The sequence below is a fragment of the Erythranthe guttata genome, chromosome 14, assembly GCF_056151865.1.
Source record: "Erythranthe guttata isolate IM_541 chromosome 14, IM_541, whole genome shotgun sequence".
Lineage (NCBI taxonomy): Eukaryota > Viridiplantae > Streptophyta > Magnoliopsida > Lamiales > Phrymaceae > Erythranthe > Erythranthe guttata.
The window spans coordinates 20683880-20696106 of record NC_142546.1 but is presented as its reverse complement, the minus strand read 5'-3'; the positions used below and the strand labels follow the sequence as shown (position 1 = coordinate 20696106).

Genomic DNA, 12227 nt, shown 5'->3' with positions numbered 1-12227 from the left:
AATCCCTTCCTATTTTTCCGTTAAATCACTATCATCCCAAACCCCACTATCGAATAAACTGCAAAACCTTCCAGAACAACTTCCCGGTACGGCCGATTGAAAGGGGAAGACGTCTGCACTGCCGTGAAACGACGATTTTCGTGCACTCCGAGCAAGCTGTCGTAGGTACGTCGTCGCCACTCGCTGAATCGCTATCATCCATCGATTTGTTGATATGTTTTGGCTAAATCGACTATCACGTTTGTGTATTTGCAGATCTGTTATACTCGCATACCGCATTCGAGCACTAAATCAGTGATATTGCAACAATTGATGGGCATGACATCCACCAGAAGTGATATCGTCGTTGGCCGTCGCCGTCGCCGTCACTGCTCCAATCTAGGGTTACTCAAATATAGGATTACTCAAATTTAGGGTTTTGATAATTCTTCGGCCCATAGTTGATTAACGAGATGCATAGTCGAATTACATCTGTATTAATATACTATCCCATATCATTTAATAGACTAACTCACTGGTATAATTTTACTATGGATCTCGTTAATCGACTATGGGCCGAAGAATCATCAAAACCCTAGATTTGAGAAATGACGGCGGCGGATTTGTGTTTTAAAATTAATAGACTATCTCATATCTTTTAATAGACTATCCCATGTATCTAATTCGACTATGGGTTTAGTTAATTGACTATTGGAAAAATAATAATATATATGGAAACAGAATAATATGTCTGTTTGAAATACTAATCAATTAGGGTAATTTTCCTTATTATATGAAAACGATTAGGGTAAATAATGATATATATGAAAAAATAATAATATATATGGAAACTGAATAATATGTTTGTTTGAAATACTAATCAATTAGGGTAAATTTCCTTATATCATGTATTAAACTATCTTATTCATCTAATTCGACTATGGATCTCGTTAATCGACTATGGATCCGTATTATTCAACCACATAGTATATTAATAATTTCAATATAGTACATTGATATGCTATGATAGTATATTACGGTTATAGTAGTGATATGAATTGTGTTACAAACAATATACCACTGAAATGACAAGAACGTTGAGAACAACACCAACGTAAAGTATTCCAACATAACCAATAAAATAGTACATTAATAATCTCATAATTTCAATATAGGGTTTTGATAAAATACATAAAACACATCATAACACAAACAAACCAATATGTCGAGTTAAAAAACTCTAGTACATTAATAATCTCATAATAGTATAATAAAATGATAATGGTAGTATCATACGACATTCATAATAGTATACTACTGTATTACAACGGTTAAAACTTAACCGAAGTTACCGAACCATTACATCGTAAACACCTCTTTATAGCACCAACCCACCAAACCTCAACAAAATCCTTACGAAATTCGCCATCGAAAAAACCTAAAATCATGAAACAAAATAAAAAATGCAAAATACTAAAAAATGATTAAATAGACTGCAAATACATTTGAATGACAATACATTAATATCATCAAAAATAAACTTAAAATGCAAAATCCATACGCTAATTTAAAAAAGACTACGAACTATATTTTAATGTACTACCCAGCACACTTAAATTGGCTTTTATAAACAAATAAACCAAATATCGATCGGGATCAAAAACATGAACTCGGCCACAGCGGACAATTATTCCGATTATTGCATAAACCAACTACGAAGCTCATATAAAACAACTCTGGTCCGATCTGCGTGAACCATCCTCTTCTAACTCTGTCAATCCTCTTCCAAACAAACATCATCCGCCAAAAATAACGATGTATATATGACGACGTAATTTTGTTAAAAAACGTTCTACTTCATAGAATCAAGTATCAACACAACTCTTAAAATTTCTAACCACCGTAATCGACAATCCTAGACATTGGGCGAAAAATAAAAACGAATAACGCATTTATACCCGGTTAACAACGTCCAACAACGAACGCTCAAATTCGATCCTATTTCAACGACGGTGCAGAAATCTTCAAAGACGATAAGGAACCGCTAGAACGCTGAAGAGAACCTTCGAAAAATATTTTACACGATTCGATATAACGGCCAATGATCTCACGTAATTTTATTCCGTGATTTAGGCAACGTATCAGCAAATCTCAAATCACGTAGTAAAGGAAATAAATGCCGTTTAAAAATAAAACAGGGGTATTAAAGGAAAATTAAATAATATATTTTGCCAAGTTGGCAAAATTGGATCTATCTCAAAAAGGGAAAAAAAAATTGGATCTACCTCATTAGAAAGTATGAACAAGGGGGTTATCCCTAATAAACCCTGTTAGATAAAAGGAATTTATTTTTGTTGTTCACATCCACCCTGACATTTTTCTCTGATTTTCTCTCTCACACACAAACACACAAACACACACACAAATACACTTGCTTACATAGATTACATTATACCCACCACAACACTTGACACCCTACACTTCTCTACAGAATCTATAAACCCAATCAACAAATCTCTCTCTTCACGTTTCTCATCCCTCTCTCTCCTCTCTCTCTCTCTCTCTCTCTCTCTAACGTTTCTGAACTATCTTGATCTGGGTTTTTTGCAGTCATTTCCAAGATCACATTTTTTTTCCAGCTTCAAATCCAATTCTCGCGATTAGATATTAATCTTGATTCTGAGCTTTTTTGGTGGTTCCCGGAGTATCTGGTCGGCGGCGCGTGGTTTAGCAGATTCACTCTTATGGATTTCTCGGTGAGTTTCTTATTTAGTTTCATTTGTACTGTTATGCAGGCATAGAGGTGGAAGACGAATGTTTATAATCCAACGGCTCTCATTACTCCGTGGATCTGTATTTTCAATCGTTTTGATTGATTGGTTCAATCTTGTTCTTGTAAAATATTGTTTCTTGATTTCACGGTTCTCTCTGTTTTTATCTACTACTAAAGATTACAGAACAGACTTTGTGTTATCAGAAAATTATAAATCAAGTAATTCTAATGAATTAATATTCTTAGCATGTTTCAGGATTGAAAGAAAATTGAAAAATGGCGTTTTCTTGATTTCGTAGTGCTAGCCCTCGGTTCGTCGGTTGCGTTTTCGTTTATCGTTTCCTCGTACTTTTTCGATGGCCCTATCAAGTATTCTAATTTGAATTACTATTCTTAGCCTGTTTCAAGATTGAAAGTAAAGTGAAAAATGGTGTTTTCTTGATTTCGTAGTGCTAGGCCTCGGTTCGTCGGTTGTGTTTTCGTTTATCGTTTCCTCGTATTTTTTTGATGGCCCTGTCAAGTATTCTAATTTGAATTACTATTCTTAGCCTGTTTCAAGATTGAAAGTAAAGTGAGAAATGGTGTTTTCTGGATTTCGTAGTGCTAGGCTCGTTCGTCAGTTGTGTTTTCGTTTATCGTTTCCTCGTAATTTTTTCGATGGCCCTTTACTCAAACGGGTTTAAAGCGATTAACCGTATTGAATCTGTCTTTGTAGATGGAGGTTTTCGATGGTTTATATCTGTATCCAGTGACGTAACATTTGATCTGCGGTTATTTTGTGGCAGAAATATCGAGGACATTAGTGATATTTTTTCTCGATTCGAAGAAATAATGAGGGGTAGAGCAAAGGGAAAGAAGCTATCCGTGACGAACCAAGACGATAACGGGAGTGGCGAGGAAGAAAAGATACCTGTACAGAAGCGAAGGGGAAGACCACAGAAGCCGCTTAAAGACGAGATATCCGATGAAGAAGCTCAAAAGCTAGAAGATGAAGAAGACAGTGACGGCACTACGAAAATTAAAAATGGGAAAAAACGGAAAAGAAATAATAATAATAATGCAACTGAAAAAGTGAAGGAAAAAGTCGAGACGGTACTGAAAGAGGAAAATGGAAACGGGGAGAGACCGAGCAATGAGGAGTCGAGCAAAAAATCGATTGGTTTTCGGCAAAACGGGAATAGGCGAAAGAGTAAGCCTCGTAGAGCTGCCGAGGCTGTTGTTGAATGCAACTGAGGGAAGTGATTTTCTTAGCTTCTTGTTTTTGGTTTTGTTCGATTCGATTCGTTTCTTCTCATTTTTGGGCTCATTTGAATTTCGTGTACTTGTGACGATTCTTTTGCAGTAGTAACTGAAATTTTTTATGTTCAGACAATTGCTTTTTAGTGATTCTTGCAAGAAATGTACTTGTGATATTATCTTTGCCCCTTCAAAAGCACAAACGGAAGTTGGTAATTACGAGTTAAGTTAGTAATAAGTGCTTGTATTTAAAAGTTAGGGGTGTTTGCAATTTCCGATGTTCGTACAGCCTGCCAAATAGTGTTCCATAAATATCCCCACACTCTAAATCGGTTCGTTTTCACCCCGATAAACGCCCAAGCATATCCAGAAAAAGGGCAGCAAGAAATGCATGTGCTCCGTTTTACTAATCTTCCTACGCCGACTTCTTTAGCCAAGTGAAATACAGACGGAGCACTGTTTGCTGCAAGAACTTGACCTCCCGAATCGTAGAACCGTCCGGTAAGTACACGCATGCATTTAACTAAATATGTTTTTATTTCTTTCGAATTTTAGTTTTTTTTACATATTATACTACCTTCGATTTCAACCGATTCGCACATCCCTCCGGGGGAATGATTTTGTTTTTTGGAAAGACAGTTATATCGGAGTAGCCTCATTTGCAAAGTGCGTAACCAGCAGAGAGTCCACTGGGGCCCGCTCCGACTATCGCAAGAATACTAATCGAAGCACGAGAATCCAACAACTTTATTCGAATGAAGTTCAATACAAAAACACACACAAATACAACATTTAAAAATTACAAAAAAAATATAATAATAAAAAAAACCTAATTAACTAACTAACAAAAGATGTAGGATCTGGAGGAGCAGGTACTTGAACAGATCCTTCAAGCATATGCATCACCCTCTTCATATGAGGCCTCAATGCTGGATCCTCCTGCACACACCAAATCGCCACCATCACAAATCTCTCGAACCGTTTCAAATCATCCGCCGCCACCTCATCATCCGCCGCTAATGACCGAATCGCCCCTCCTCTGTAACAATCGTACGCCCAGTCAGCAAGAACCACCTTCTCATCTTCAACATCCGGCAAAAAATTCCTCCGACAGCACAATAACTCGAGCAACAATATCCCGTAACTGTAAACATCCACTTTCACCGTTATCGGCATGTTTCGAAACCATTCGGGCGCCACGTAGCCTCGAGTCCCTCTTATGCCTGTGTTGGTTCTTGTTTGATCTGCTCTTAGGAGTTTTGCTAGCCCGAAATCGGATATTTTAGCCACGTGGGACCCGTCGAGAAGCACGTTCTGAGGCTTGATATCGCAGTGTATGATTTGCGTGGTGCACTCTTCGTGCAAATAGCAGAGCCCTCTTGCTGTTGCGAATGCTATCTGCACTCTTCTGTACCAGTTGGGCGGTGATGGATTTTCGAATAGGAAGTTGGCTAGAGAGCCGTTGGGCATGTACTCGTAAACTAAAAGACGGTTTTGCCCCTCGTCGCAGTACCCCAGGAGCCGGACGAGGTTCTTGTGGTTTGTCCTGCTGATTGAGCTCACTTCGGCTTTGAATTCTTGATCGGCTTCTTCGGCGATCTTGGTCAGCTTTTTAACGGCCACGAATGTTACATTTTCGCCCTCGTTGAATGTCCCTTTGTACACTGTTGAGCAAGCACCGCTGCCTATTTCTTCGTTGAATCCATTTGTAGCTTCTTTTAGCTCATCAAAACCGAAGCTTCTCATGCTCACTACTCCTGCTGGAACTGCAGTATACGCTCGGATAGCTGTCTTCGATTTTCTTGCCCTGTAACAAAACACGAGGAACAGTACAAAAGAAAGAAGAATCAAGTTCAGAAAAACCGAACTCCCCAACAAAACGGACCCCATTCTGATCAAAGCTGATCGGTTACTACTCTTTCTTGAATTACGGCCAGAAGGGTTCGGATCTGTGGCGGTGTCGTTTCTCCTTGAGAACTTTACCAAAGCCTTCCCACCGATGCTAGAATCGGTCTTCCCATTTGAAAGAGGCGTTTTCTTCTTATAACAACCATTGTCACTATAAATCGCAACCGCACAAAAGCAATCGCTAAGGCAATCCTGCCTGCACGAATCCTCACTCACAGATTGAAAAGAAGCGTAGTCGGAAGTTTGCCAATCCGTGTTAGGCATGTCGTCGAAGCTGAAAACATCCGCATCTTCCCGCGAACTATTTCTATCGCAGCTCTGCGGAACAAAATCTTGTTTGCATCCGCTCATCCTGTCGTTCGGATCGATCGGGGAGTACGCGAAAGGGCACACGCAGTTCGGCCTCTGATCGGTACCCAACGTGCAGACGCTATTGTAACCACAAGCACCGAATCCTCTATCGGAAGCAATTCTGAGACATATATTCGAAGGCTCGAACTCATTGACGGACCACGCCATCGGCCTCCCGCCTGTTGCATTGGCGAATTTCGGGTACACGTAATGCCTGAGTACCCCGTCGTAGTCCAGCGTCAATCGCTGGTGCAATAGGCTCGTTGGAGCTCCGTTGGACGACAGCGTGTTGAGTATAGTCCCGTTTCTTGCGGTGAGATATATGTATCCCGATTGGTTGAAGATCAACCGAAAGCCGGTGCCGACGGTGTTCGTCGCGAAATAGGCGTAAACGTGGTCTTCGTTCGGGAAGTTAATGGTGTACATGACAAGATTTCCATCAGCTTGCATTATGAGCTTGAATCTACCTATGGAGTGATTTGTGTCGGAAAAGCTGGCAAAAATACTACCACCTTGATCGAGTGTTTGGGATGGTAGCAGTGTGTCGGTTGGCTCGTCGAAACTCCGCCACGTGACGGCGGAGGAGTTGGCTGCGAGAACGAAGTCGCCGCTGTCGAGCATGGCGGCGTAGGCCACGCCGGAGGTGGCTGGACTAGCAGCCCAGATCCTTCGGCCGGCGGTTGGGTCGTTGAGTTCGAATCTGCCGTCGGAAGAGAGTTGGATTGTCGATCCTTGTTGGGCTAGATTGTTACGGTTGGCCGACCAAATAATGGTTCTCTCAGGCATTTCGTCGAACCAGATTGCGAGCAAGTAGCCTCCGGGGTAAACTTGCCGGAATCCGAAAGCGAATTCGCCGGAAGGTGATTTCCATGTGGAGTTTGAACTGTCAGCAACTAGGGATGAACCAAGAGTAATATTGCCGCCGCCGCGGGGGGACTGCGCGGTGGCGGAAATTGGCAGCAGAATGATCACGGCGGCCATGGTAAAGAATGATAGTTTGCATGAAACCCCAAAACCCATTTCGTTTCTCTCTCTCTCTCTTTCTCTCTCTAGAATCGATCACGAAAGCGATGAGTAATTGGAAAGATTTCACTGGTTTTTCATACCATTAATTGGAAGTCTTGGTCTCTGAAAATTAATAAAAAAAAAAAAAAAGAAAAAAAAAAGTGACTAAGTCATCTTTTCTTTGATTGACTCTTGTGGTGTAGGAATGAGACAGGAGTGAACAATGGGCCAATGACTTATGAGTCGTCGAGCGTTGACTTGGAAGAATCTTCCGATAAATTGCTAATTATTTTAATATATTATTATGTTTAGAATTTGATATGTAAGCATTACTACTATTAATGTTCTACCATAGTACTTTCAATTTTCAATATATATATATATATACATATCAATAATATTTTAAGATAAATTTAGTGAAATGTTCTCTATACTAACTAGGGGTGGAAACTGAGATGGAATTTTTAAATTTCGAAGATTTTATCGATTTTTACTTTAAACGGAATTAGAAAACTTATTAAATTATGATTCTCATTTTTTTAAATTATGACTTTTTTCTTTCTTGGAATAACACACTTATTTGTAAAAAGGTGACAACTATTTTAAATACTAGTTTTTGCTTAGTTGAATACCAAAAAAATAAAAAATAAATAATTAATTGTAAATTACTTTAATACCCTTAATGAAAATTAAAACCAAAAAATATTACAAATACTATTTTTCTTTCTTAAAAACCAAATAATCAAAAACCTAAAAAAAACATTTCCCTCCTCACTCACAAACCCCTCACCTCCTCCACCTCCTTCTTCTCCCTCCCCAAAAACCCTCCTAAAAAACCCCAAAACAAAAGAAATCAAAACCTTACACAACTTGCAAAATGGCCTCAAATGACAATAGAATGGTAGTTTACGAGCAAGGAGAACCCATTCAGGTATGTATTCATGTATTTTTTGAGCTAAAACATCGATTTTGAATTTTTTTTTTTTTTAAAACTCGCCATGTATTTTCGACACATACAGGTCGAAAATACCCTTATTTTTCGACATGTATGTGTCGCTTTACTTTCGACACCTAAGTGTCGAATTATGATGCCATTTTCGACACTTAAGTGTCGAAAATTACCCATATTTTCGACACTTAAGTGTCGAAAATTGCATCATAATTCGACACTTAGGTGTCGAAAGTGAAGGGTATTTTCGACACTTAAGTGTCGAAAATATGGGTAATTTTCGACACTTTAGTGTCGATTTTGTTCCTGTTGCAAATTTACTTGTCTTATATTTTCGACACTTTTGTGTAGATCGATTGCACCCATTCATTTACCACGTCAGAAAAATTCCCAACAAAAGAAGCTTTAATGGCATGGGTTCGTGAAGTATGTAAAAGAATTGGAATGGTGTTAATGATTGGGGGTTCGAGTGACGGGGATAGAGGACGTAGGACACCGTATGTGATTGTTCGTTGTGAGTGTGGGGGCCATTATGTTGGCAAGAAGGTACCAGGTGAAGATGATCAAAGACCGGGAAAAAGGAGCACCGGTTCAAAGAAATGCAATTGTTCGTTTAAATTGAAGGGGACAAGAGAACACAAGGATGATGAAAAGGCTGAGTGGAAATTGGATGTTAGTTGTGGTATTCACAACCACAACTTATTCGAAAACTTGCACGGACACTCTTATGCCGGAAGATTATCAAAGGAGGATGTTTCCTTTGTTCACACTATGAAGAAAGCAATGGTGAAACCAAGGGCAATTCTAAGAGCATTGAAGCAAAAGGACCCGTCTAATGTAACTGGTATGAAGACAGTTTACAATACTATCTCTAAGTTAAATTTCAGTGAATTGGATGGGAGATCTCAATTGCAATCATTGTTTGTCAAGTTGAAAGAAGATGAATACCTCTCGTACCATAGATCGAACGAGTTGAATGCGATTACCGACTTGTTTTGGATCCACCCGAAATGCATTAAGTTGGCACAGTCGTATCCGTACGTATTCGTCATCGATTGCACGTACAAGACCAATCGTTACGGACTCCCATTTCTTGAGATTGTGGGTTTTACTTGTACCAACAAGACGTTCTCAATTGCCTTTGCTTACTTGGACCACGAAAAGACGGAAAATTTTGAATGGGCGTTGCGTTGTTTGAAGGAGGCCATGACCAGTTGTCCTCGGCCTAATTGCATTGTAACAGATCGAGATTTGGGTTTAATGAAAGCAGTGGCCAATGTGTATCCATCGAGTCATCAATTGCTGTGTCGGTGGCATGTGAACAAGAATATAGTGGCCAATTGTAAGAAATTGTTCCCAAAGGACATCACCAAATGGAAGCAATTTCAGTCGAGTTTTTCGGCTCTTATTGAAAGAAATACCATAGAGGAGTTCAATGAGGATTGGGAGGATTTGAAAAGAACATTTATGGGTTATCTCCCGGCTATAGAGTATGTAGCTAATTCATGGTTGGATCCGTACAAGGAGAGACTTGTATCGGTGTGGACAAATAAGTATACTCATTTTGGAACGTACACTTCTAATAGGGTGGAGGGGGCACACGGACGAATGAAAAGGGATGTGCGTAATTCAACTGGCACATTTGTGGATTTGTATACGAAAGTCCACAATCAAATTGTCGAACAACACAATGACATCAAGGCTTCCTTTGAAGTAAGTAAAAATACTTACGAGCACACTTTCAAAACGTTGATATACAATGAGCTTCGTGGAAGTATCTCAAAATACGCTCTGCAACTACTCAAAGTTGAGGTGGACAATGCGAAACTATTGCAACCGAGCGATATGGGTTGTAGTTGCGCCATCCGAACAACCCACAGTCTACCATGTCGCCATGAACTTCATGAGTATGTTGTTGTGAACAAATGTCCTATCCCACTTGAGTTAATAGGCTCGTATTGGAAACACATGAGTATGGAGCCCGTCGCGACCACAGGCCAAGTCATCCTACCAACCATCGACGAAGAATTATCGGAATACCAGAAGCTCTTTGAATGTGCCGATCTCGATGCAAAAACTCGATTGCGCAACCATTTGAGACATTTTACCCACCCAGAGAATACTAACCTTACGGAGCCAAGTGAAAAAGTTGTTAGCAAAGGTCGACCGGCAAAAAGTAGGAAAGACAAATCAAGCACTCGGGACAAATCACATTTTGAGTATGTGGAGCCAAAGAAAAAAAAATCGAAGCAAGCTAGTTGTTCTCCAAAGGTAAATGTCGCTACTATCGTCTCATTTCATTGAAGTTGTATTTTATAATTGTGCTGAGTAATGAAGTGTAATATACTGCAGCTTATACCTGTACTGATGAGATTACGAGGGCATTCGTATGATTCTTTCAACACTATACCAACTCAAGAGTCAGGAAAAAGCACTATACCGACACAAGAGTCGGTCAAACCATTATTTGAAGATGCAGATGTGGGATTGCCACCAGGTTTGATCGGCAAGAATAAGTACATTGACACGATCCATCCACGATTTCGTATGCACGTTCGAGAAATCATCAATGTCGGTTCAGATGGACACTGTGGATTTCGGGCAGTTGCCTCTATGATGGGATTTGGAGAAGATGAATGGGGTCGAGTGCGAGATGACATGCTACGGGAGTTGACTTCTAATTTTTCCACTTACACGACCATGCACCGTGGCGAAGAAACCGTTAGAAGCATGCAAGCTATTGTGAGTAACTGGGATGTTCCTGCAACTCGTGATCATTGGATGTCTTTTCCAAATATGGGTCATGTAATTGCTTCAACATACAATATTGTGCTTGTCTACTTATCCAAGTATCAGTGTCTCACGTTCCTTCCCCTATTGAGCGATCCAAAGCTTTTCAGCGAGAGACAAGAGCACGGTATGGCATTCGTCGACAACTGTCACTTCGTGCATGTTGTCTTGAACAAGAATTGTCCAATACCTCCTATAGCCGATTATTGGTACCGATGTCATGATCCTAAAGCTGATGGTTGGAAGCCTGCAGAAATGGATGGTCGGATTACAACATTTCGAGAATTAATAGGTCAAAATGTTGCCACGCGAGAGAGTTTCGAGATTATTACTATATCAGACAATGGTGATAGTTCTCCCAACAAAAATATGTAAAGTTACTGGTGCTACTTTCAATGTTATTACTGGTGCTCGTTCAGGCGTTGAAGTAGTCTTTGACTGAGGCTCCCATCGGCTCGCTAATGGCCCCTCGAATTCCGTCTTCAATGTGCCACCCCCCAAATAAGGAAAGTGCTCGTAAATCCATGACTGAAAGAGCGTCAGCCAGCCAGCCATCGAGTTCGTTGATTTTTGTGAGGCTGAGGAAAGCTCATCGTACAACCGGCAAAGACATGCAGTGCCCCAAGCATACTCGCCGATCCGATCCAAATCAGATACAAGATTTAGGTACTCAACGCTTACCATGTTGCCTGTCTTGTCGCACAGTATAGTACACCCGAGCAAAAATAACAAATACGCCCGAATTGCGTATGTCCTCTTCTCCGCACTATCTCTCATGGTCACTTTGCTAAATTTAGCCTTCAACCATTCCAACTTGACCGCTTTCTTCTTGTTTACATCGTCCGGGTACTCACCTAGCAACTCGAACATCAAAGAACTGGGAATGGTTTTGGAATCACGGACCAAACGCTCGCAAGATACGGTACGCCCAACAACTGGCAAACCGACCAACGTACTCACATCGTCAAGTGTGATGGTCATCTCTCCAACAGGTAAGTGAAATGTGTTGGTAGCTGGCTGCCATCTCTCTACGAAGGCTCTAAGTAGATGGCCGTCCACAGTGTTGTACGATGCCTGTACAACTGACATTAAACCACATATTTGTACTACCTCTGTAATAAACGGCGCCGGCTCCCAACCTTTCAAGGTTCCTGTGTGATTTCGTATTCGAAATTCTGAGCCGCGCTCCGAACGATCTGGCCCTCCGTTCACAATATGATAAGCAATGTGCTTATC

The 12227-nt window shown here is 40.4% G+C and overlaps 3 protein-coding genes across 4 annotated transcripts; 2 read left to right on the top strand and 1 right to left on the bottom strand.

Moving 5' to 3' along the window:
• Positions 1–2344: 2344 nt before the first annotated feature.
• Positions 2345–4167, top strand: LOC105950249 (uncharacterized). Of its 2 annotated transcripts, none has more exons than XM_012973600.2 (2): positions 2345–2735; positions 3538–4167. In XM_012973600.2, exon 2 carries the CDS (start codon positions 3584–3586, stop codon positions 3983–3985), a length of 402 nt encoding a protein of 133 aa, XP_012829054.1. In that variant the 5' UTR covers positions 2345–2735; positions 3538–3583; the 3' UTR covers positions 3986–4167. The 2 variants fall into 2 exon arrangements, with proteins under 2 accessions (XP_012829054.1, XP_088669350.1); XM_088813224.1 differs by having other exon boundaries at positions 2346–2735; positions 3468–4167.
• Positions 4168–4714: 547 nt separating this feature from the next.
• LOC105950257 (G-type lectin S-receptor-like serine/threonine-protein kinase LECRK2) lies at positions 4715–7486 on the bottom strand. The gene has a single exon (XM_012973611.2). It carries the CDS (start codon positions 7265–7267, stop codon positions 4826–4828), a length of 2442 nt encoding a protein of 813 aa, XP_012829065.2. The 5' UTR covers positions 7268–7486; the 3' UTR covers positions 4715–4825.
• Positions 7487–10817: 3331 nt separating this feature from the next.
• LOC148765410 (uncharacterized) lies at positions 10818–11366 on the top strand. The gene has a single exon (XM_088812797.1). The coding sequence runs from the start codon at positions 10818–10820 to the stop codon at positions 11364–11366; it is 549 nt and encodes a 182-aa protein (XP_088668923.1).
• The last annotated feature ends 861 nt before the right edge of the window (positions 11367–12227 follow it).